The following is a 27,253-nucleotide window of genomic DNA, read 5'->3' as shown; positions in this document are numbered from 1 at the left end:
AAGTGAAAATCCACCACAACAACCTTGTAGAAAACAGCTCAAATTTTGTTCTTCACGTCAATAGTCCATGGATTTTATTCCTCATCTCTCATAACTAACATGATACTATTAACTGGAGAATCTTACGAGGCCTGAAAAGAGAAAAAAGGGAAGGCCCTTGTAATCCCTGTCCAACAGGCAGAGTTGTGGGTATCTTCTCCACCCTGAACCACCAATGGAACTCCAGGTTCAAGTCCACTAGGACTCTATGAAGTGCTTTATATTCAGTCCTGTTTTATAAACAGCTTCACTCAAAGTACCTGTTTAAAGTTGCCACTTCGTCTTTGCTCCCAGTCCATCATGTCATGGAAAATAGGAATCATTACATTCCTCAGGTCTGGCTGAGGGATCAAGGTCACTTCCAGGAAAGGGCCAATCAATGCTGGAATAAAGTGTAGCTTGTGTTCCCCTAAAATGAAAATGGACATAAACTTGAATGTGAATTGGGTGTCCTGTGAGTTATCAAGCAATCCAAATGCTGTCTGAAGAATGAAAAAAGAGCATTTTAAATACCTATAGTTTTTTTTTTTTAATCACACATCACAGCATGGGTTATTTCTTAAGTCCAAAAAATGAAAGCTATAGACAAATGAAGAGTATAAGGCCAACATAATTTATCAGATTTTATTATGCACTACTGAGTTCAGAAGTGACAGTGGGTTAGCTGTATCTGAAGTTAATCCTCCAGCAAGATAACAAAGACAGACAAAGCACTCTCTCTGCATTTCATTTATATTTCACAGGAAAAATTTGGTTTCTAAGCTCTACATCCTGGTGTTTACAAAATGGCTAACTGTCTAATATTCTGTGCTCATCAAAAAGAGGTAAGTACTTTGATCTTTACCTATCTTTACTTTTGCAAGTATAGAAATGGAAATATGTGTTTCAATTGCAGGAAAATGAAAATATGACACAGCTGTTCTCAAAACAACTTGCTTTAAAATCAGTTCTAAAATATCTATTACATCACCACATTCCCCTTAAAAGAAAATTAAGTTCTTGTCAGAAAAGCTAGGAATGGCAGAGATGGCATATAGTAAACACTGGTCATTCAGTTTCAGTTTTCCACAAGTAAGACTACTGATAACCTCAAAATGAAGGGATTATTAATCAGGATGCATTGATTTTCCAAGCTAGGAATTTATTTACGTCCAGCCTACCTCTGGATATTCCAGTGGGCATGCACCCCTGCTTGCTGCTGTGTTCAGTGTCTGAGTTTGTGCAAAGGAAAACAAGAACTCCCTTTTCTGGAAACATCCTAGAATGCTTATCCCTATGAAAGCAAGGTGACTGTACAAGGATCAAGGCTTAGGAGACAATGACTCTTACTTCTACAAGAACTGTAAAATGCTGACCAGCAGAACACCAACTGAAATAAATATCCTAGCACTTGGACATATTACCAGATAAGCTCCATATTGTGTCCTACAAAACTCACCCTTACTGAAAGGTATCATTTGTCTGCATCCTAAGGTTCTGTTGAGCAGAGAACAACATGAGTGGGGAGGTGATGCACACTAAGGTGTACATGCAGGAATGAGATGAGACCTGGGAGCATATCCTTGATATACCAGTTGTGAAATACCCATCATGTATGCATGTAATGTCTTAGTGAGTCACCAATAGTAAATACTGCAAATAAGTAAAATATACTACTTTTCAGATGTTAACAAGATATTAATAAGAAAATATTTCTTTTTTTTGAACATGTCTCTCTTGTACAAGTTGAGCTGAAAGACCAGTTTTTTGCAATTACATATCTTGCTGGGGAAAAGATTGATAGAACTGAAATTACAGTATCTCAAAAGTCACTGATGATGGTTGCTGTATCTGTAATAAGCCCTCTGATGAAGTGAATACTGAATAATGAAAACATAAAGATGACAAACGTAGTGTCCAAATCTTCTACTCACTTCTTATTTTTTTCCCAAACAACATTCAACTGCATTTCTCTGACACTCATAATTTCAAACAGTTTGCACAATTATTGCTCAAAAATATAAATGCGTTCCTAAGTTTATATTCAAGCATGTATTTTTTCTATGTTGTCCAAAGTCTCATTTATACATTAGTCACTGTCTTGTTTATGTCTTTATATTTTAGTGCAACTAAGACTTCAGAGAAGATTTGATGCAAATCCAGGATCTCAGGAGACCTCCAGAATTAAGACATGTCTTGTTCTTAAACAATTTGACAACAGGACTAAAAATAAGAACCTAAGTATATTTCAAGGCATAATAATTCTGCCCAAAAGAAGTAGTACTTTCTTTATTTTCTCTGATGGTATTTTCTCAGTCGTCAGTGAAGAAAAGAGGATGGGTCAGCTACAGTATCAAGGCACAGAAAGCTGAGCTTAGCTATAAAGAAAAAAATTATAGATGACAAACTTCTTCCTAAACTTGAATCAGGACTTCATATCTTGAACAAAATTATCAACAACTCATCTATCACTGGGAATTATATGTAATAGGCAAAGAACTAATAATTGGCTTTCATGTTATGAGTTATTGATACTGTGTTTAATCACTTACCTAAATTTTGCCACATACTGAAGATTTCACATCCCATTGTTACCCGCATGTCACCATATCTGCAGTATATTAAAAAATAAGGCAAGAAAGTGAAAGATAATTTAAGAAAATCAAGTTCATATGCCATTTTGTGACTTTATCAAATGAAATGCCTCATTTGTAGTCTACAAAAAAAAAAAAAAAAAACAAACTTTGAAAATGCTGGTTTCTCCCAAGTGTTTTGCTCTTTTGATTGTACCCAGCTATAACTGGATTCCTAAATCCAGGTTTTTTTTGAAATATTGTCAAAATTCTACACATCAGTAACACAGCTGTGAAGCAAAACCTATTTTTTGCCATAACATGCTCCAGTTCACTCTCTGAGAGCAAATAGGTTTGCTCTAGCTGAAAAAAATACAATTAATTCATACAGACAATACTGCAATGCCTGGCAGAAACACCTGAACAAGTCTGAATTGACTTAAGCATTCACCGGCAATGAATGGCTCTTTTGCTTCCAGTGTCTGAACCAGTTTAGGCACACATATGAAGTTATTTACATACACTCATATGAAGTTATTGGCACTGAATACCTGTACAAAGGGCCAGAACCAATTCTTGTTCTAGTCAGTGGACATACTGTTATGTTTTTCTTTTGGTGGGTCCTTTTGCAACCTCCAATGGCTTGCATTTTGAGAAATTTTAAATTTATTACAGCTTTCTACAAGCTGATAGCAATACTTACTTTTCTAAAACCTTTTTCTTCTTGGAAGGTGTGAACATCTCCAGTTGCAGACATAACTGGTTTATAAAAATGACAGCAAGAAAAAAGTAGGAATCCCATATCTACAATAAGCATATGGCATGTGGTTATTTCATTTTCTCAGTACAATTTATGATTGCTCAAGATGCAAAATTTCAAATCACAGCCCTTGTTTCAGTCTCAACTGATAAATTACTCAACCTGCTTTAGACTAAGTTTCTTTGACTCAAAATATACTTTTCACCAACCCCAAGATGTTCGACAGAAATACATCTATTTACATATCCTACATCTCAAAATGCAAAAGTTTCAAAGTTACAGATTGGGTTTTTTCATACCTCCAAATCAAAAAGCCTTACTTTTGGAAAGTTTATTTTGGGTATATTTAAACAGAAAACTACAAAATTATGCCTTTGAGTCCAAAACCCAAAAAATTCTGACACCTCAAAAGCTATCACATAACAGGACTGACATTCTCTGTCCATCACACTTTATAATACTATTTGCAATTCTCACTTGCTGCAGCCTTCAGTGGACAAAACTAAAGCCAGGTTTTGTTAAGATATTGCAAATATACAGATGCTTTGTGCTCATGCTTTATGAATTAGATGTTGAATATACTACTTAGAAGACTTGGAGACAAAATTAAAGTGAAATACTAATTACTATAACCCAGTTATAGATGCTCCATGACTGGAAGTGTAGAGGGAGCCCTATTCCAGACTCTGCAGTTCAGCAGGACAGCAATAACATTGCTAATCAAGTCTAAGGGACATAGAGGCCTTGTCTACAGGAAATTCTTTTATCAGTTTTAGCCTCTGAACTTGCATAAATTCATAAAGAATAGATTTTCTCATGTTCAGTTAAGTAGATAAATTTGCATTCCTGATAATTTATCTAAGTCTGGACTTTCAGAAAAGCATACACAACCCTGCTGGAAGTCAAAAGGAGCTCAGGGTCTTCTCTAGGAAGGACATTCTGCACTTTTCATGATGCAGCAGTTGGACTAACATCTCTTGGTTGGGCAGAATATTCATTCAGGTTTGTTTCCATGGAAATGTGTCTTTTCAGACACATTCCTAGATCTTCTCATCTGAATCCTAAAAGCATAATCTGTATTCACAATTTATTATAAATGCAGTATCTCATTATATGAGATGCGCACTAACATCTTTAACTACATTCACCGTGAAGTGTCATAATTTTCTAATTTAAATTATCCAGCATGTTAATTGGTCTGAGAGAAATTACAAAAACATATATCTGCATTTTATATAAATCTGCATTGATTAAAAAAATGAAATATTATTCTTTCTGCAATAACTGAAAAACCAAGCTAAATAATTTCATTAGTTTTTATGATCCAAAAAACTGCTACACAAAAATCCTAAATAAGTAGTCTAACAAAGAGGCTCAAATAATAAAATGAAAAATAAGATGAAATTTAAAAAAAACCTCACAGCACTCATTTTTAGGATAGCCCTGTATTTAAGAAAAAATGCCTCTGAATGCTTGAAATTGCTGATTTTGTACATATTCTAGCTATTTAGATGCTGGAGCTAAGTTTAATAACCACCAAGCCACAGAATGATGTAGTAGCTACTGCATCTATTTTTTACCCTACCTTGTAATCAAAGTTTTCATTTAAGAAGTTTTTACGAAGGGCATCCGAAAGGTACAACACTGTAGTAATGATCACACTGGGAAGAAAAGAATGAAAAAGACAGGAGTTTTCATTAAGTGGAAATTCATATTTAATACTCAAAGCAGGACAATTTTCCAGTGAAGAAATAGACGTAGCATGTCTGGTGGCATTAAATAATATATTTTCAACACACCATATAAATACCGAATATCTATTGATAGAAAACATGCCCATTAAGATAACAAAGAGTGCTGAAAGAACATGCACTGAAAATAGACATTCTGTATAGAATATAATTGATCAAGACCAATCATAAACTTTGTTCTGAAAATAATTATGATTTCAGATTTATTATACATCTTATCTTAATTGTATTAATACACACAGTTGTACAATTTGTTTTCAGCTTTCTTGGTATTGAAAATATGTGCATATAGATGATAAATATAAAATATCTAGTAAATGCCAATATTCAACATTGACATCCCTATGGATAAAAAATCTGTTTAATGACAACAGATAAATGCAAAACTACATGAGCTCTGACAGAAGGATCTGCTTCAAAATATTTCTGTGTGAAGTTGTAAAAAGTCATACATTACCCTGCATTTACACTTGCATGAATTATAATAATTTATCTTAAATAAATATATATGACCAAGATCCTCTCACAGTGGTTGTCACCAGAGGTCAATCATGGCTTTGTTCATTGCAGCAACCAACTTTGGTAACATACAGAAATAGAGCATCCTTTGAGATAATTTAAATACACCTAATTCAGTAGTTCAAACCTTAAACTAACCTCTTCAGCACTCTTGTCTGCCAACATATTTAGTCAAACTAGAAATCCGTGTAAAGCATTAAATTATTTTTGAAAATAGTCAAAAGTGAATTTCTCAGAATTTTCTAGGTTGGAAGAGACCTTTAAGATCATCGAGTCCAACGCATGTTCTAACACCTCAACTAGATCATGGCACCAAGCGCCACATCCAGTCTTTTTTTAAACACATCCAGGGATGGTGACTCCACCACCTCCCTGGGCAGATGATTCCAGTATTTGACCACTCTTTCTGTGAAAAACTTCTTCCTTAAATCTAGCCTGTATCTCCCTTGGTGCAGCTTGAGACTGTGTCCTCTTGTTCTATCCGTTGTTGCCCGGAGAAAGAGACTGACCCCCAGCTCACCACAGCCACCCTTCAGGAAGTTGAAGAGAGCGATAAGGTCACCTCTGAGTCTCCTTTTCTCCAGGCTAAACAATCCCAGCTCCCTGGGATAAGATATCCTTAAGAATACTTAAGGAGAGAAGAAAAGATAAACACAGAATGATCTTTTTGCTGTTATGTATTTTACAACAATCAACTGTTTAAAGATCTTCTCAAAAAAAAGGTTGTACCTACACATTTCATTTAATTACCATCTGTCTATTATTAATACATTTAGTTCTTTGAACACAGTTCTTGACCAGCATGTTGTTACAACACTAAAATATGTTTCCCTTTCTATATTTTGGACTTCATTTTTTTTACTATTTTTTGCAACACATTCAAGACAAAAAGATTGTTAAGAATAATAACAGCAATATATATATTTCAAGGTTACAATATTTTTCATTTTTACAACACTGGAGAATTAAATGTTAGCCAACCCACCTAGGATATAAACTATTTTTTCTTCTAGCACTTTGGACAGTTTTCACATTTATAAATAAAAACTGGTTATCTATAATTTAACATATTAGTAGTTCAAATGTTTGCTTCCATCCTCCTACTTTTAAAATTACTACCCCTGCCAAACTCTACCTTCTTTTTTGATGTGCCTGAACACCCATAACAGCCAGTTTTGAGACTGTTTTTAGAACAGTGCTTGAGTCTCAAGTTTCATTTATTCCTATTCCATTGCTCAAGTATATTTTCATACATATTATTTTCTCAAAGATTACACTGTAACTTCTCTGTCCAAGTAGTGTTCCATGCTTAGCACTCATCAGTAATTAACCCCACTTTTTCACCAATGGAGAGTTACAGCCTGTGTACAGCACTTGCTGTTGCAGCATGGAAGACAAAGTGAAACATTAATAAAATGCAGTATAAGCAAGGTTAATAATCAAGGCCTGGATAAGAACAGAGCCCTGTCATTCTTGTTGTTGTGCATGATTTAATTCAAGGTCCATATGCTTCACAGAATGGAAATAGTTTGTATATTTCAGGAAAACATTCTGGTAGAAAAAGTCAGTTTATCAGAATTTTTCCTATATGAAATTTCCACTTAAGTCCAAAGTAATAAATCCCTGAAAACTGCACTCAAGAGAAAATTCCACAAGATCCATAACCATACTGCCAAGTTTACATGACATAGTCTATTTATGTCTGAGACAATTCCTTTCTTGCTACATTCCTTCCATGGCAGGTGAAACTGAAGAGAAATATCTGCTTCAATTCTTATGAAGTGAATAAAGTAGACAAATGCAACTTTTCAAATATTTTTTGAAGACTTTTCCTGAGATAACAGAATAACTGCAATGCAAGTATTTCTTCCTACAGGGAACTTAGCTCAGGTTTCATTTATTTGGTAAGCCAAAGATATGATATGGATTAGTTGATAAAACGTGGGTCTCTAACATGAGAGGGTATGTTGTAGATAAAAAAAAAACTCAAAACACCAGATGCAACACACAAGGTTGAAAACATTGTTTTTGACCCACCATCTGTTATTCTGAATCTACAACAATCTAAAGTCAGGTAGAACAGAAAACAAGTTAAGGCTGAGGATGCTCATATAAAAAAAAAAAAAAAAAAAAAAAAAAAAAGGCAAAAATGCACAAAGCAGAGGCAGCAGCCAGAGGACAGCTGCCTGACTCAGTACAGTACTCACATTCCAAGTTGATTCCCAGCCAGTGATTGCCAAACAAAAACATTCATTTGAAATCCATCTGAGTATCAAACTATAAACTACTGAGTTTGTGACAAGACTTGCTTTTCTTCCTCTTACCACCTGACACATATTTGTTCAGAATGCTTGTTTTACAGGAGAAAACCCTCGACTTTTAGCCACTAAGTTATACTGGACTCGTACACAGGATGCTAACCCAATGTCTGGTAAGGCCATTGTTGATGGAATGGCTTTTCCATCAAAATTTCAGAGCAAATCTTTCTGCAATAAGCTGTTTGAAAAATCCAGAAGTTCAACAACTGTTTACTGCCTGGGCTATGCTCTGGCAACTTGGCTTTTGCCTGGGCAGACAGTGACAGAAAATGAAAGCTTTCTTTTTCCATGCTGATATAGGACAAATGTATAACATTAGCTACTCATTCCATTCTTTGCTATTTCAGAGTGAAATAATCCCAAGCACAGAGGTATTCAAACAGAAAAAAAAAATTCTTTCATATTTCCAAAGAATTGAAATAAACCTTGAATCATGCATATGTGTATGTATCTATTGGTTTACGTTTATGAGCTTATTTATATATGCATGCCTATGTATAAATTTTTTTGTGAAGAACTGAATGCCAGGCTTAGTTGCTAGCAACATTTTGCATTACATAAAAGCAAAAATTTGTTAGCAACACTATGTATTACATAAAAGCAAGAATTTTTGTTCATTGTAGGAGTCTCAGACTCCCACACCATGGGAGTTAACGGGATTCTTTAGAGCAGCCATTATGATGACACTAATGCTGATTTGATACCTTCCCTTTCTGTGTATTCCATTAGTTACTTTTATAATAATAATAGGAATAATAAAAATTCAGCCATTACTGAATTTTATAACCAAAAGGATTCTCTGCTTAAAGTCCTTATGCCCAACTGTCAGTAGATACATTTGAAATTTCAGTGTAAGCAACATATTATGTAAACCTTACTTTACAGATCAATTATTTTACCATAAATAATACTATTTGTACATCTATTTGTATGCTTATAATATTCAAATTGAGAGTTGGATGACCTAGCATCTCTACCATTAAGCAGAATGCTGAAAGGCTATACATAGTTAATTACACAGAGATCTTGAAAATTAAAGCTTCTTGTATACCAAGACCAGCAGAAAACTAGTTCTTTGTTCAATGATACATAGGCATTATGAATATCAAAGATTTGCTCAGCAAAAGCTTGTTGAAGCTTTTTTGTTAGTTGAAGCTCCTTTGCTCTCCAAGTCCCTCCTCAACTGTTAATAACATGACATACCTAAGCCTGTTAACTGCTTTCAAAAGATGCCAGGCAAATAAAGTATTAGACAAATCATTCGCCTAACCTTAAGGTAACTGAAGCCAGTGACCATTACACAGTGATTTCCAGTTGAAACTGTGAAGGTCTTCTCCAGAAGATTCAATTTTAGTCAGGCATATTTTGCTATAAAATTTAGTACTTCTCTCTGGCACTAGGCAGCTGATTCAGACATCTTCCTATATTATGTGGTGCTCCTCTGCAGTTACAAATAGAAGCTAGATACTACCTAGTTGATGTAGAAAGAAAGTCTACTTCTAGAATGAAAGAAATTAAAATAATATTTTCCTTAGTAAACATAAAGCCATATTTGTCACTCTGTAGTAACATCCACGTTAGAAATATTAAATAACCATAAGTAATTATTTTGCTTTCCTGCCTTCATGCTGATTAGCTTGGATATTACAGGGTTATGAAGCTTTAAACAGAGTTATTTCTGTCTCTTTGCTCAACTGTAAGAAGCTAAGGATGTTTTTACATGTTCTCTTTCCAATACAAAATACAATTCAAAAAATCCATTTCTCTGCTTTAGTGCTAAGTTTGCCTTTTTAAATGTTACCTTATTTCTCAAATTTTAGAAGTAAATTAATACTTTCACACATTAATACTTTCACACGTTGGGCATCAGAACATTCAGAACTATAGATCATACATGTGTCATCATGAAACATCTTAGTTTCTGGACAGTTACAGATTTGACTTCTTGAGCTCATAGTATCTTCTGGTTTTGGTGGGTTTTTAAAATTTCACAGACAGCATCCAAGTATCAGATGCTACATAATTACTGAAAACATTGCAACTAGAAAGAAGAAAAACCCCTAGGAGCCAGGGGGCAGTGATATTTTTATTTTGTATATTTTTATAAAATATACAAAATACAATATACAAAATATTGTATATTGTAAGAATTATGGCATTTAAAGACTTAGAAATATTTCAGGTAATTCTAGTTTGTATACCTAACTAAGAGGGGGAAAAAAAGTATTTTCTTCTCCAGGAAAAGCTTATTCCTTGATTATATCCTTGCTAAGACTTATTTCTTCCCTAGGCTCAGACAGGCTAAATCTCTCGCCCTGTAAATATCAGACAGTTTGAATTTTTATATCAGTCTAGGGACAGGGAGAAAACCAGTGCTGCTGTTGATGTGATGGCAGTGATGGGTGATGTGATGACACACACACTGCCTTCAGGTGAGCTACAGTCTCACGAGTGAAAGGCTAGACAGATCAGAAGGCAGCCATGGGACACAGGAAACACAGCACCTGGTTTATTCCTGGGAAGCAGAAGTTGAAAATACCCAGACTGTTATTGGATCACTTAATTCTGCTCTTAAAAAGATGGGCTAGACCTTCTAGCTTTTTCTTTTAGACATGAATGGAGCAGAGAGTTCAAGAAGTTTTGCCTTCAGTTCAAAGAGTCTCAGATCCCTGGAAGCACTCTGGCTGATGAAGTGAAGCTCAGGAAGAACAGCTCACTCCTCTCTGTGGGGCAGGCAGTGCCCACCAGCAATTATTGTCAGCTTCTGCCTATCTTCTTTGCCTGACAAAAGTGGGCATAGATTCACCTCCTACATGGTCAGAAACAACATGACATGTATTATTAAAGGGAGATATGTGATGGTTACTGAAATACTGAAGAAGAAAAGTGCTCCTTTTGCAGAACTTGGTATCATCTGAATATCACCAGCAATGTAACACGTGCCAAGGTCGTTCCTAAACCTTAGTTCTGTACATGTCAGCTGTTGCAAAACCATCTGCCAAGCCAGCTGTTACTGGAATATGGAAACATTTCTTAGATTATTAACTTTGTCCAAAAGTTCCTATTTTTTTTTCCTTCTTTCTTGTGTTTCACTGTTTATATCTTAAGCATAATTACCAGATGCAGGCTGGTATCAGTCATACCTTATTTAATATCATACACAGAAACAAACAATCATACCCGTTCTTTAATTAGTAACTTTTTTTTCTGGAATTCAAACTTGAAAAGATTAGCAGCACTGAGGTAATAAAAATTAACAAAAAATTGTTTCAAGTCATTACAAAGTTTGGACAAGTACTATTATGCTTGCATACCCATAGACACACATAACAAATACAGATCATAAACCCAACTGTTGTTAAATTTAATTGTACCAATAACATTGCTACTAGGAGTATGTACAGCACCACAAATTTAAATTCTCCTAGAAGCCAGCAGGCACAATGCAGACTAAAACTGAATTTTAATCAGGCATTGCAATATGTGTCATGAAAGTTTAAGTCAATCCTTCATTCTGGATTCCTAGGTCTGCCCAAAACAACTCCCCTCCTCTGCTGACACTGACGTTTGTAAAACTGTGCTGACTGTTCAGCCGGGTTATCTGATCTACAGCTAAGACTGCAAAAAGGGTAGGTGGTGATAGAGGTGAAATAAAACTTAATATATTGTTTCAGACCTTTTGTAGTTACTTCTTAGAAATGCTGGGAACCCATTTCTTTAAAAATAAGGCCCGAGTAGAGAAAGAATGGCCGATGGGCGGGTTTCATCTGAAAACCTAAGCAGTGCTTAGTGCCTTTCCTGACTGTTGCCTTGTGCTATACCTCATTTCCCGATTTGTGATTTTTTGTGACTTTTCTGACAAACACTAAATGTAAAAACATGCAAAAGCATCTTTAACAATATTACAGTTGATAATTTTTTCTTGAGAGCAAACAGATCTTTACCAAATCAGAATTTCAAGAAACAGATTTGAAAAGAAGTTCCTTAGAGACTTGTAATTTGTCACTTGGAAAACAAAGCTGTTGATGCTTTGCAGCTTTATTCTGTAAAAGTGTTTCTGAGTTTCCAGTTATATTTGCTGTCTAAATTTCAGAACAGAAAGAAGCACAGATTATATCATAAATTTGTGATATAAAAGAAGTGCAGAGACTTGAAATCTTAAGTTAAAAAAAGTGAAACTGCAGCCAGCATTATTAAAAATACATTGAATTTTTATTACATACATCATATAACTTTATTTTTATCATGATCTGTGGATACTACCTGTACTTTTTAATAACATTAAAAATGCCTTACTTGTTTGCAACCAAACGCATCACTGTCCAGTCTTTTGGAAACATCTCTGGTCGTATTAGTATCCGAAATACTGTGAAAATCTGCAGCAGGAAATCCTTTGGAAGGAAAAGAAGTAATCATATGTCTTTGCTGCTTTAAAAAGAGGAGTGAGCTTTAAAATGTTGTAATCAGAGGGAAAAAAGTCATTATAGAAAAAGCACAATTGCACTTATTTTCACCATAGACAAACCTCTGAATGCTTTTTTTTTATTACTTCCCAAGAATTTTCAAATAGTGATTTAATCCTTTCTTCTTAAAACGATGAAAATAATATAATGTGTCATTTGATTGACAGCAATGCATAAAAGAAATGTCAAAGATGCATTTGGTTTCCACCCATACACTTCAACAAATGCAACACTGAGAACAATTTGCAAATCAAAAAAGCACTTTACAAACACCAGAGAGTTCAGAATATCTCCTTAATCATGCCAGGATTTCATCACTTTTGAGATTCATTCTAAAAGCAGCACATAGAGTGTAAGGACAATTTTGTCACTGACTTGACAAAGACCAGTGACTCCAGTAGAGATGCCCAGGACCCATAGGTGGTAGTGCAGCTGGCTGGCTGTGTGCAGGTCACTTAACCTTTCTGCGTCATTTGCTGGATCTAAAAAACCAGTCAACACCTGTGAGCTACTTTGTAGAAATGTAGAAAGCACTGCTTGAAAGCTTTTAGCATTATCATCTCCTATGTCATGGAACTCTCAAATAATGAAACTATTCCTCTCAGCACATGTTTTTTTTCAGTTTTTATTTTCACAAATAAAACTAACAGCAAGGGACCATCTTGATTATGTACGGTACTGCCAGTATTCTTTCAGTATGAAAATCGAGCTGTTGACAACACAAAGAGCATGCGGCAAGTGATATAAACACATCTAACAGAATCAGTGCAGTACCTGACCTTGAAATGTTTGGTATTCATTCTGCCCACATCATTTGTAGAGTTACCCCGAAACACAGATGAGATGAAGATACAAATAATTTTGAACACCAAAATATATTCTCAAGTGCATTTATCAAAGTGTAGATGACAAGCATTGAACAACAGATGTCTTTCATTAGAGAATCACTGTAAAGGGGGACGAATACAGGCACTGGGTAAGGCAGATGAGATCCCCACACCCACCCACCAGAGAAGATTACATAAAAGAGACAACCTGTTTTCTGTGCAAGATGCCAAAAAATATCTGTATTAAAGAGTATAAATGATACTCACTGCAGATAACATACTGTTTGGATGCAGGTGACCAGCTTTACAGATAAACAAGTACCTCTTCTACGAACAACACAGTTATGCCAGGCCATTTTTCTATAGGTTTGCACCTGGTACTTAAGTGACTTTTTATTTTGCAGAGGTTACCTCCCTCCCCTGTGAGTAATCCCACAGCTCTGTGCCATAATCCCAACAACATGGCAATACTTTGAACATTGCTGCATATCACTTCACATGTTCAATAACATCCCAGATTCTTCCATATTCCCTTTTTATCTGCTGTCCAGACACAATACATGTTTCTGCCATTAGAGAGCTCACGAGTGGACTGCAGAACTAAAGAGGCCAAATGGCTGTTATTGGGAAACCATAAAACCATGCAGTGGTATAAAGATTTAAAACCCAAGGACTGTGTGAGGTGGAAACATAGCACCTTTGAGATAGCTTATTCAAAAGTCTTAAAAATAACAGTCAGGAAGATCATATGTACTTCATTTCTTTGGGTAACTAGGCTAGAATCAGAATACATCTTTTATTCCAAGCAAACTTTAAAACAAAGCAAATGTAGACACTGACATTAAATTTTGAATCATTAATACCAGGCTAATTATTTATAATTTTCACTGAAAAAATAGAAAATTGTGTCATCAATATAGCAATATTAGCTGCAAAACATAGATTTAGTAACAGATTTTAACATTTAAAAAACATTTTTGCCGGCAGTACAAGTGAGCTAACATTTGGTTGATTCAGTACAGATAGAATTAATGTCTCATATGTCTTCTATCTTGAAAGACAAAAAGGAAGTAATTTTGTCTTTTACATACTCTAAATACCATCTCTGAATATTTCTACTTTGTGCAGATAAGGTCTAGTCCTATTTGTAATATAATACAAGATATTATCTTATTAGTAGTACTAAATTAGTAGTACTTATCTTATTTAGTAGTACTAAATTAGTACTAAACTAAAATGTTTAGTACTAATTCACACCACTTAAATAACTTCACACCTGAAGGAAATGGATGACACATCCATTTCCTTCACACCTGAAGGAAAGAGATGGCATCCCATCCAGAGGGACCTGGACAAGCTCAAGAAGGAAGCTGGTGGAAATGTCATGAGTTTTAACAGGACGAAGTGCAAGGTGCTGCTGCTGGGCCAGGGCAACCCCTGTACCACCCCAGGCTGGGGGAGGAACAGATCCAGAGCAGCCCTGCCAAGGAGGACTCTCATGTGCATGAGAGGCTGCACATGAGCAGGCAAAGTGCCCTCCCAGCCCAGAAAGCCAATTGTATCCTGGGCTGCAACAAGAGCAGTGTGGGCAGCCAGTCAAGGGAGGGGATTCTGCCCCTTCTCCACTCTGGTAAGACCCCACCTGAAATGCTGCATCCAGCTCTGAGGATCTCTTGGGGTACACATATAAAGCATTTTCATTTGGGTCAATAGTCCACTTTGAAGCTAATTGCATGATGTTCCACTGCTTTGATTCACGCTGTAGGATTATCAGACTACATGGTATCAAGGTTTTGTAGAGCATCCAGAGTGCCAAATGCCAGTAAGAAAGAGGATTGTTCCACAGTGAGCTGTTAGTTCCTGGGCAACTCATCCATTCCTTGGCCAGTTCCTTTCCCAGATTTTTGCTTCACTGCTTTCTTAATCTACATCAGAAGCCACCTAAATAAGTAGCTTTAGAACTACCCCTCTGCCTCAAAATTCGTCCTTTCAGAAGTCCCATATGTGAGTGGATGTCCCTGCAGAGCAGGGGAAGGATGGCGGCTAGAACTGAGCATCTCCACTAGAGACACTCCCCATGCCCAGGGGAGTGTCTCTCCTTATAGCCTGTGTCACCTCACACAGCCTGTGTCCCAGGGGCCATTAGAGAACAGTGGAATAAACTCCACTTGGTGTTATGGTTTGGCACCCACCTTACCCTGCTCAGGTTCCTAGAGCTAAAAGACAGGGATGACAGAACTAGTAAGATTTACACCTATCCTTATGAAATATTATCTTCTCCTTCATCAAATCTCTATTGTGTCACATTATGTAGGGTACACTGCCAATGAATAAAACCTAGGCCTTCTGGTATGTGCTTACTTGTTTTGTCTTCTTTTAATCTATTAATTAAAAACCCCAAACATATTGATCAAAACCACCTTGCTGTGGTCAAAGATGCGTTGTGCTAAGTTTTAGAATTCACTTTCCCACTGATCTCTTCCTATTCATTATTTCCACTGTTACCTTTTGTCATAAATTATATATGAGATTTTCCACAGCAACAAATATCCACCTAGAAAGTTGCCTGTTCTATAAATTACAGTAAAATATATTTAGTAGGAGTAGAAAGCATTTTGTGGTAAGCAGAAAGAGTATACCTTTAAAATAATATTGAAAGATAAAATGAAGCATTTAAAATTACTATCTTGTTAAATTCAGGGTTTCAAAAAGTGAGTGAAATATAGTGCCTGGTTCTACCACTCAGGCATGAAACCCCTGTCAGTTCTTTTAGACTTCATTTGCATGTTTTCAAACATAAAATGTTTTCCCTATCTTCTGCTTTGAGTGAAAAAACCTCTCTTAAACTGAAAAACAGTCACCATGTCAATTACTTAAAATAAATATATTTACAAAATAGAGGGAATATTTCCAAAAGCAATCACTTGTTTAAGGCATCAGTCAGATGCATGTCATATAAATATGTGTACATGTCATTCCTTCAAAGTCTCTTCTCTTTGTTTAACAAGCTGGAAACAGCCTTTAGTAAGTTTGGTATAGACTGCTAAAAAAAAAGAGGGAACTGCAAAACCTTTCCTTGCCTAGGTTACACTCCCTTATAAATAAGGTTTCCCTTGGAAACCTCCTATAAGACCTGTAACTCATAATGTGGCTTCAGGAAGACCCAACTCACTTTGATACCACTGACTAGGGACAAAATGAGTAGTCAGAAATAGAGCAAGCTGATGTTAGTTATCACTGAAGTTTAAATCCCAACTAGCCACTAGATTAACTGAGGCTACTATTTTAGCTTCTAAAGCATCTCAGGAAAAAAAAACATCTTATCACTGATATTAACACCTTTTGAATTTTCATTTAACCATACTGATATCATTTCCTATGATATCTTAAAGCGAAGAAAATTCCACGCTTAGCAATCAAAGCACAAAAGTAAAAAGGGAAGTAGCAAGATGGTTTAGATAGCCTAGTCATACGCAATCACCTCATGATTAACAGCAGCGTCGGTCTCGCACTCTAGCTCTCATCTTTCCCTCTTGCTCTCAGTGATATTTGATATTTCCAAGTGAGGGGAAAAAACAATATATTATTTAGGATTCAGAAGAGAAGGAATGCTGCATTGATGATGATCAGACTACTACCACTGAATCACTGGTTGAGCTGATGCCGATTCCATGAGATCTGAATGGAAATAAACTCTGGAATTGCGTTCTTAAGACCTCTGTTGTGATAGCTGATGGCACCAGCTACAGCTGCTTGCCATATGTCTCTGCATAATAGTAGGGTATGTGCGTGGGGGGAATTTAAATGTGTCAAATCAAACACCATTCAAGCATTAATTCCAGAGATTTTTCATATTCTAGAAGGAAGAAAAGTCTCAATAAACTCAACACTGTATTTCACAGATATATCAAACAGAAATAAAGCCTTAAACCTCTAGGAATACCTGTTCAGAACTCACACAAAAGGTAAAATATTTCCACTAAAAATGCCTAGGTCCCACAATATTTACTAAAAATTGCCTAAGGATAGTAACTATGCTAGGTGAAAATAGATGCTGCATGCTTATATAAAAATCATTCACCCTATACAACTCCTAGAGAGTGGTCTTGATTTTTGATAACTTCTTAACAGCATTTCCTATCTGTCAAGCTCTATATGACCACCTCACTCAAAGAAAAGGCACTCACAAATTATATGCTCTCTTCAGCTCTAAGCAGCTATCAGCAATTCAAGTACATCTGAAATTGCACCATGACTAGACTCCTCTTTCCAGGGCAGCACTTAAGTATATGAAATGGCAATTAAGGAGTAAATGCCTAAAATATATTATCACATTACTGGCTGGATAAAGTGCATAAATGATTACTCAAGATTTTTTGTGTGGATCAAATTTGATACTATATAACTTTCCAGGGTCCAGTAGAGTAGAAATCTCAGTGTATACATTTATGCAGGAAATCTTGAACAAAATGTTTTTTAATCCTGCCCCTCCTCCATAATGGAATTAAAAATTAAAAATTAAATTAAAAATTTAACAGTGAAGTTGCTGGGTTTACTCCACAAACCCAGTAACTCAATTAATGAAAGTGGTAGAAGTTTTCTTAAAAGACCTCCGCAGCTACTCTTTTCTATGATTGAAATGAGCAGACAGACATTATAAGTCTGACACATCCTCCTGCCAATGGACGTGCTGCACAGCTCGGAAAAATTAAGTTAGTTGATTATGCATTTCTCAAGCTGCATGTTTGCTATTGCCATACATAATTTAATGAATGAAAAAAATAAGCAAGTATAATGAGCCAAACATAAAATTCCCCAGTTGCCTGACAGCAAGAATCAAACAAGAGCAGCATAACCTTAGACTGACACCATCTTCAAAAGAGGTTTGGAGGATAAGTTCATGGCTTTAAAGTTTTTAAGTAAATTTATAGTTCCCTCCATCCATATTCTCTCTGCTGTCATTGTAGAAGCAATAACAGCCTTGCGTCACTATGAGGGTGGACTCAAGTTCCCAAGAAAAGCTGTGCAATACTTAGCTAATCTGTAAAACACATTGCATTCAAATACTGAAGTGATTCATCAAAGCACAGGGATATCTTAAAGGGAGATTAATCAAAAATATATTAAAAAGGCCTAAGCAAGTGGAAACAATTTTGTTACTCACCCTCAGATCTTCCTTTGTGTTGAAGCTATCAAGAAGCTGTTGATAATGTCTATCAGTCATTTGTCGCAAGAGTGACAATAAACAGGAGACAAATTCCCCCTGTTCAGATAAGCCAAGAGGAAATATATTATGTTTTCTGCACTTGAGCTTAAACTCTTATATTATAAGCACTTGAAAATAATTAACAAATGCAAGGGAAATTAATTTACAATTGAGCTTCAACTCTAAATTTTGTGAAAATACATTGATTGAACTTCCTTCCCATTTAAGGAAATATATTTCCCTAAACAGAGTTTATTTGCTTAGAAAAATCAATTTTAAATAGTTCCAGCAGGGCTAAACCAGTAAAATTTTTATTTGTGATTTGTTTTCCTTGTATCTGTTTTAAACAAATTACTTAGATTGCTAAAATTACAACCTCTTTAGTCAGCTCAGCTTTGAAACAAATAGAAACAAACATATTTTGCAATAATTCTGACAAGAATGCTATTGTTTTCCTTTAGGGAAGAAATTAATCAAATTAGCTGGGAATTATTAAAAACATTCTGTCACCCCAGATTTGTCAAAGAGAAAACTCATTTTTAGGACTGAACAAATTTTGAAAATGTTTTGATCAGAAATTTCTTTGGGCTTACAGAAGAATTTCTCATTGAAAGAGCAGAGAACTGCACTGGGTATGTCAGTGAGCAGTCAAACAACCAAGATATCACAGAAAAGAATAGGTTCTCCCATTCACCCTTTCCTGTCTTATTCACTTTTGGACTGGCTAAAAACACTGAATGGTATCAGTCAGGTCTGACTGAAGAATTGATGAGGACAGGGAAGAGTCAAAGGTCCAGTTTGCATCCCAATACTTAGAAAGAACAATTCTGAAATCTCACAAGCTTGCTAAAAAATGAGAAATATATTTTTGCCTGTACCAGGGATGGAGAATGAGACTGAGAGGACAGGTGATAACAGTACTTTAAAATGGTGTCTTTCATTAGCTCACCAACTGAAATTTTGGGAGGATTTCCCTCCATTTTTCATTAAAAACAGAAAATAAGATTAAAAAGAAGTAGTATGTTTTCACAGGAATAGCTGTTCTAGATTTTACATTGGGAAGCCTAATTCATTTGTGATTATACCTGGTACACTTGATGACGTGTGAGGTGATGGCTTTCACTCAAATGGCAATATGGTGATACTTCTACACTGAAGTAATGATTCTAAATTTCTTACTTCCCCTTGTTTTACAGTAAGCATAGCATTCATAGAAACATAGAATCACAATCTCAAAACAATATCCTAAGGCTACAAAATCTCTTAATATTCATTCTCTGGGCATAAACATAAAGGCTACAGCTGCTGTCTTGTAAATATCTGTATACCCAATTGCTACTTGAGTGACAAAATTCCTTCCCTGCCTAGGCATTTTAAGCAGTCCTTTTTAGTCCTTTCTTCTATGTTCCCACATTTGTTTCAACTTATATAGTAGTATTTTAAAAATCACAACCTATAACAGAGAGCTGTACTATTATAGTTGACAGATTAGTGTTATAAAAGTATCAACTTTAAATAATTGTTAACTGACTTCTAAATTTGAGCTTTTAATATGAATGTAGGTAGCTATACAGGCTAGGTTTTAAAATAGCAATGCACATTCAGCTTCATTTGTTGAACTCAACATGTTGCATGTTGTAGGATTTCTGCCAGTGTTGGCTACAGATTAACTTTCAAATCATGTACAAAAGCAAATTCCACACACATAACAATCTTGCAAAAAAACACTTAGGGTCCAATTACAGTGTCAAAAGTCAAGCCAAGCAGTATAATAAAATCACTTAGGTAGATTCCTTAAGTAATTTTTTGTGTCTTATTTCAGGAGCACAATTATAAAAAACCATGGAGCTTTCAATTAAATTGCAGTTAATTGAGGTTCTGAGGGACTGAATGTTCAAGATCTGAAATCAATTAAAGTTCACTTTAATTGGACTGCTCTCTGCCAATCCTTTATATGCAAATGGGAATGCATTTTTTCTTAAGGAAGTCCAAAGGTCTAATTCAGCAACAAACCAAAGTAGAAATTTCACTTTCACCATTGCATTAAATTCCATGTTTGCCAATGCAACATCCGCAACACTGTCACCCTGGAGACATGTCTGCTTCATGCTCAGTTTAAAGCATCACACCCACCTTGCAGGTTACCATCAAACAAGACTGCTGACTGAAAATTAAATGGTATCCAGCTATCAAAGCTTCTTGAAAGAAACGGTGGAGTCATGGCAGCACAAAGCCCAGTGCTGCCTGATCTGATGCTGTTTCTTGGTGAAGAAAAACAGAGACACATGGGCCTAGGAAACCACACTCAGATGGGTTTGGGACTACTTCCACAAGGAAGACTATGTCTCATTCAAAATTATGGGAGAGTTTTATTAAGTGTGCTCCCATGGTACATCTCACAAAGAATTTTTTATGACACATGCAGTTTGAAATAATGGCAACATACAGGAACAGACTCTACTGCTGTACTCACATTGAGTACTTTATCATACGTGCTCTACAAATAGTTCCAAGAATCTGGCTCCATGTGCTGCCAGAAGCCCATACTGCATGATATTTCTACATAAATGTATATAATTGCCTTATGCTGTGCTGTGACTCACTTCCACATTAAGTATTCTTTGGGATCCTGCAGTGGCTTTTCTGATGCATAAAAGAAAATTTTGCAACTTGAAAGCACTTTCCGAGTCTAATTTTTTGATGGTGTAAAAGAATTAGGCTGTCATGGTGTTTAATGACAACTTAATCTGCAAGCAAGGGGATATCTCATAACAACACAATAAAATCAGAGCTTTACAACACTAACAGTGTAACATTAGCACCCTTTCTTCAGCTTAGATTTTCTTGTGGTGGCCTGATATGCCACACGGCATACATTTGCAATTCTGTAATTTAAAGAAAAGATCTTCCAAACTCTTAGATGTATAATGCTGTTGAACCACAGTGATTAAGCATGATGTTATCTTATTACAGAGCTTGGTCAGCTCCATAAAATACTCCATATATAGTTTGCTCTCTGTGGGTCTAAAGAAAAAGAGAAAAGAAGCAAAAAAACCCCAGCAACATATTTTTTTTCTGCAGCTATTAAATGCTTTTGAAATGTTTGATCTCAGAGGAAATTTTGGTTTGAAAAGTAATCCTCTATTCATTAACAAAAACTGTTACAGTGTAAACACTAAGCAATTAATTAATAAATGTATAATGAGATGGTAAATCACTCAGCATAGTATGTTTCCTGCACTAAATGCTGACTCCTCACACCTTCTTGGGGTCACATCTCTGGCTATATTAGAACCAATTTTCTCTTGAAAAGCAAAGTGAAAACCTTGCTGCAAACAAAGCAAAATAACACTTCATTTTTTTTGATCAATGCTCATCACAGACTTTTCCATAAATACCTGTTTTTCAACCTTCTAATTTCCATGAGTTGTTATAGCAGGTTCACCAAAACATCATTTGCTAATCTTCTAAATCTATCCTGTATGCTCAGCTTCATGCAACAAAACCAAAGCTCAAATGCTCAGACCAGAGAACAACAAAATGCCTCTCAAGTAATAAATTTAGATTAGTACAAGTTGTCATCTTTAGGGTTGTTTAATCATGAAAAAATGTATGCATTTTAGGAACTATTATTGATTGATACTCTTCTATTTTCAGGAATTCAAACTGAAGGAGAGTTTCAGAAAGCTATTATATTGTAAACAAAAGGAACATACTGAAATATACTAACTTGAAAGTCTCAAAATAAATGTTATCTTTTGGGCTTTTTTTTTTTGTTTTGTTTTTTTTTTTTTTTTCTTTTTTTGTCACAATCTATAAAAAAACTTAATGAAAAAAATTATTATTTCCACTAGAAATGAGTAGAATGCAAGGAAGGATTCATTGTCCTCCTCATTCTCTCTTTTATACACAAAGTCTAACACTGTGAATTACAATACAAAGACAATATATTCACAAATCTAGTAGTCCAACCAGTGACAATTGTGAGCTCTCTCACTGCAGGAAACTTACAGTCACATCTTGAAACTGGAGGCGCATAGCAGAGCCTGATGGCTGTGGTCGGCTGGTGATCTCTAGTATGGTCCTTAATAGAATATCTAGCAGACTGTTTACAATCACATCAATTTCTTCCAGGACTGATTTTTCCTTAAATAATAAATGAAACATTTAAGATTTTAAAATAGAAATATGACCACAAGTATAATTCCTTTGATGTAGTTTTAGAAACTAATTACAGTTTCACTATGAATGTTACGTTCACGAAACAAGGACTATTGTCTAATTCAGATATAGTTTAATTCTATTCATTTTTTTCCTAACAGATTTCCATTTATTACATCACAGAGGACAGTTACAGGTATGACTTTGAATATGTAAATGTTCAACAAATTACCATAGCTCTATTTTCACTTGGTGTTTAGAGGAAAGCAGTAAATAATATATAAAAACTTTTTGGGCAAGATTTTTATAGGTAACACTCATATATCTTCTGGGGAAATTGCTAAGAAAGGCTTAAAATCCAAAAAGCAAAATCCTTTGTACACTTTGAAACTATCACCAGAAATAAGCAGATGGTCCTCAACCTTCAGGACATGTTTCATCAGTAAGGCCCAGCTACGCTGCTTCCCAGCAGCTGAGTAGCACATAAATTGGCACATAAATTGGTCATTTATGTGAGCCCACAACTGCTTGTACACAACATCAAAACAAAGGAATCAATGTGTTCACTGCCAAAACAGACCTCAGTTATTAGCAGGAAAAACACTTGATAAATCAAGTTGTAGTTACTTCTTTTTAATTCAGATGGAAATATGTTTTCTCTGCTTCAAGACTGTTTTAAATCTCTACTGCAGCAGAAACCACCATCTTAATCTGAGCAATTTTATCCATTGTTTAACATGACCCTTCTTCACAGAAACATTTGATAATCAAATGCACGTAACCAAGCTAAAACTCTGACAAACAGATCAACTTTGCTGACATTGAGGTGTAGGAGTGATTTGGGTTTTTTCTTTTGCTTTATTTTGCTTCCTCGACACCCTAAAGCATATGATTTGTAACAAAACTCAAATTTCCTTTTTGGACTTAAGTTGAATCTAGTGTCAAGCCATGTCCTCTATCACTTCATCTAGCATCAAAGAACTGTTATACTGGCTTCTTATGAATGCAGACAGTACATAGTATATTTAGGAACTGCATCCACCATGAGAATCCTTCTCTTTACTACTACAAACTACTTTCGGACTGAGCAACAGCCTTAATTTTCAAAGCTGTCTTACTGCAAATTCACTTGTTCCCTCAATCTCCAAATCATCTTGATTATAATAGCAGGACTGAAATTCTGTACTGATGTACCAAAAAAACATGTCAAAGTCACAAAGTTGTTAATAGTCTCAATTACTCAAAGAACACTAAAAATAGTAGATGCATATCCTGAACATTTGGGAGAGTTTTATATAGATATCCACTTGTAATTGTGCGCATCTCTGGCTTGGTGACTCCAAATGGAAGATCTCCTGAAATTCAGACCAGATATGTAAGGCTTTCTCCCAGGCCAAAACCACAGCTCTTCTTTAGTATCTATCACTTTGTCTTGTGATGAGATTTTATACTTATCCAGGAGCAGCTGGAAGGAATATGTTGTTACAGTGCCAAAGGTGCAAGCCACATCCTTATCAAATCACTGATGGAGCAACTTTAATTGCTGAAAGTGGTATGAAATGAGAAGCACATAAAGGAGTTCTCACTAATGCATTACAAGGTAATGTATGCTGGCCTTGACATGCATGTATTGCACTAATTACAGGCAATGTTTGTTTTTAATTGCCTTATACCCTGCTGTCTGTCAGAACCTATCATCACCTTCCCATTTGCAATTCACCTGTCTAAGTGAGCTCTCATATGCAGCTTTCATACATTAATTCACAAACATCAGAAACTGGCCACAAAGTTTAGCAACTAGCAACCAAGTGCAATCTCCCTTGCAATACTCATATCAATCTCTTTATCTAGCTCAGCCCTGTGTCCCCTAAGAAATCACAGCCCACAATAAAAAAATGCCCCTAAAAGTAGACATTTCTTTCTTTCCGACACAACACTCAAGAAGTGCAAAAGCTTGTCAGAACACTATGTTATACAATTAAAATACTCATGTATGGAAAGAAAAGGGTCATGTAAAAATCAAAATGACATGTTTATGCAGACTCATTACACAGAGAGCTCTTTAAAATGCTCTTGGGCAAGGTCCAGCTTGTGTCATTAAATGTCACTGAGCCATATAAAGAAGTTGAAGTGGATATGACATGGTGTTTACTCACGGAGCTGTTCTTCTTGATGAGGCAAAATATGTTGCTAAGGATACGGGCACACATTATAAGGTCCTTCTGCTCTTGTAAATGCATGTGGAGATGATGTAAAACTACTGGAAGAAGAATGCATCGAGAATCTGGAAAAAATGAAAAATTATATGAATAGGAGCTTCTCTTAGAGTAATATAATTTTAATACAGCTATAAAATATGTCTTTAGTCCAAAACTATTTCTGATAAGCAGAAGCTTTTGCTAGGTTCAACAAAATTTTTTGATAAGCAGAAGCTTTTACTTCGCAATCATAAGCAAATGTTTGAAGAGTAAACAATATGCTGGAAGTCACTATATCATGGATGAAGAAAAACACCACTGTGTGGAATATACTACATGTAAAAGAAATTTTAAGTATTTATTGAACTGTCATCCAAAATTAAAAAAAAAAAAAAAAGTAGAACAGTAATGCCTGTATTCATAACAATGAGAAATTAGGCTCTAGTGTTCCTGCCATGTGACAGGATCCATTTATACGCCAAGGTTATGACAGACTTCAGCAGGAACTTATGTTATTCTACAAAAAGTTCTAGTTTACAGACCAGCAGCAGTACTTTCAGATTTCTTTCACAATTTTTACTTTCCCAGATTCCTCACTCCTACTGAGTATGAGCAACTCAAGACTATTGATTTCTACAGAAAATAATTTGCCTTTCCATTCTTTCATTTTCTAAACACAGATCTTTGGCGTTATTTGAAGTCCTGAATTTGCTGAAAATTGTGCAAGAACATACTTAAAATGCTACTTATTTCTGCTTCTTTTTATTACAATTAAAGACAATATTAAATGGAAAGAACCCTTGTAAGAGCAACTTACACTTGTGGTAACATTTTAAACACCTATTCACAACTTAACAAATTGAAGGATATTACCTGTTTTCACTGGTAACACTGGGCAATAAATAGCCTCTCTCCAGTGACTGCTTATTTCTGCAAGAGCCTCAGCAGGTTTTCATCAGGATTGCCCTGAGAGTTCCTATCTGCCTGTAATGCCACAAATGGGGGGAAGTTTCTCAGCGAAACCAAGGCAGCATATTCTTTTTCTCTACCTCAGAGCCTGGCTTAGCCAAGTGCTGTCCCCGGTGCTCTGAGATGTCAAGTGTGCACAGCTGCCACTGACCCATCCACTGCAAGACTTCTAGGGTCAAAGGGTAACTGGGCAGGGAAATTGCCAATGTGCAAACCTGTGGTTAGAAAAGTGCCATCTTCTGATCCTCACTGCTAAATCTGCTTATGGTCCCTGCTCGATGAAAAAAACAGAGCTAATGCCTTCAGTTGAAGCAATAAAGTGGGACTTTTCTATTTGTATAAAAAAGACTTAGCCCCTGGATTACAGAGAATGGCTCCTTTTCCCTGCATTCTCTTAGGCCTTACACATATTGAATTCTTGAGTATCTGGCAATCCATAATCAAGAGACAAGATGAAGTGTTCACTGTGTAAAACAGCCTGTGATTCTATGGTAGGGGTACTGTGCTGGCAAGCAGGTGATAGAAAACTCAATCCAATCACTACTCAACTCCACAACTATCACAGAGCAGTAATAGTAGCTCTTTCACATATTTTGTATATGAGCATTATTGTTTGGGCCACAGGTCCTGTCTTGCAGCTACAACTCAAATCCCTCAGTCCAGAAGGTCAGAAGAAACCAGGAGCAGCCCTGTGTCGATGTGTTTCTTCTTGGTTCTCTCTAGATAGCTTCCTGATGGGCCCACACAGCATTTGGCACCTCACCTGAGGCACCATCTACTCTGTGCACTGCTTGCACATAAGTGTAGCAGCATCATGAACTACATTTTGAAGACCAAAAATCTACATGTAGCAACACTTGTAAATAGCCAGCTCTTACACACAACATGGCCTGAGGCATCTCAGGCAAAACTGAGCATCCTCAGTCAACTGTTTCAAGCATCCCATTTTTGCAAAAGCTTCATAAAATGATCAGAAACTCTGTTTTTACAGACCAAATGGACTACCAAAAGCATCTTACAATGACTTGGGAGGCAATAGTGACAGTTATTGAAACAACCACTACATATATCACAGCTTTAGATATATTCCTTATAAGCCCAGGATCTAACTACCCCTCTGTCTTGATCTGTTTAGGTGGAGAGATGTAGTGGCATTACAGAACAGAAGAGCTGGCTCATTCACCTCTGGATTCACCAAGGACTAGGTGAGAAAGTTTGGAGAATATTTGTCTGAGGTTTTTCTTTTTCCTGCTAATTGTCAGCTGCAGTCTCAGCCACTGGATATAGAAAAAGTAATGACTGCAAGCAATGGTGCAATAATCAGAACTCTGAGCCATCAGTCACTGTCTTAATTTTTCTTTTATGCAGGAAGTCAAATTAGCTGACTGTTTTAAATGCTAATATTTGCCCTTTACAAATATTATACAGAAAGATGAAAAAAAATCATGACAGAGAGCTTTTCAAGTATGTGCTTGGCATAATTAGAGAAA

General features: G+C 35.8%; 1 protein-coding gene across 3 annotated transcripts in view; it reads right to left on the bottom strand.

Moving 5' to 3' along the window:
- DOCK4 (dedicator of cytokinesis 4) overlaps positions 1-27,253 on the bottom strand; it is a 221,471-nt gene that overhangs the window by 42,175 nt on the left and 152,043 nt on the right. For all 3 annotated transcript variants that reach the window (XM_068189962.1, XM_068189961.1, XM_068189963.1), the window contains exons 24-31: positions 24,753-24,880; positions 22,447-22,581; positions 18,394-18,492; positions 12,236-12,330; positions 4,937-5,012; positions 3,295-3,395; positions 2,571-2,629; positions 300-448 (exon numbers count right to left, since the gene is read on the bottom strand). In XM_068189962.1, the coding sequence (XP_068046063.1) occupies positions 300-448; positions 2,571-2,629; positions 3,295-3,395; positions 4,937-5,012; positions 12,236-12,330; positions 18,394-18,492; positions 22,447-22,581; positions 24,753-24,880 (842 nt within the window). The remainder of the gene's footprint in view (positions 1-299; positions 449-2,570; positions 2,630-3,294; positions 3,396-4,936; positions 5,013-12,235; positions 12,331-18,393; positions 18,493-22,446; positions 22,582-24,752; positions 24,881-27,253) is intronic.

This window comes from Anomalospiza imberbis, chromosome 5, assembly GCF_031753505.1.
Source record: "Anomalospiza imberbis isolate Cuckoo-Finch-1a 21T00152 chromosome 5, ASM3175350v1, whole genome shotgun sequence".
Taxonomy (NCBI): Eukaryota; Metazoa; Chordata; class Aves; order Passeriformes; family Viduidae; genus Anomalospiza; species Anomalospiza imberbis.
Note: the sequence above shows the minus strand (reverse complement) of the source record. Positions and strands in the feature narration are given on the sequence as shown.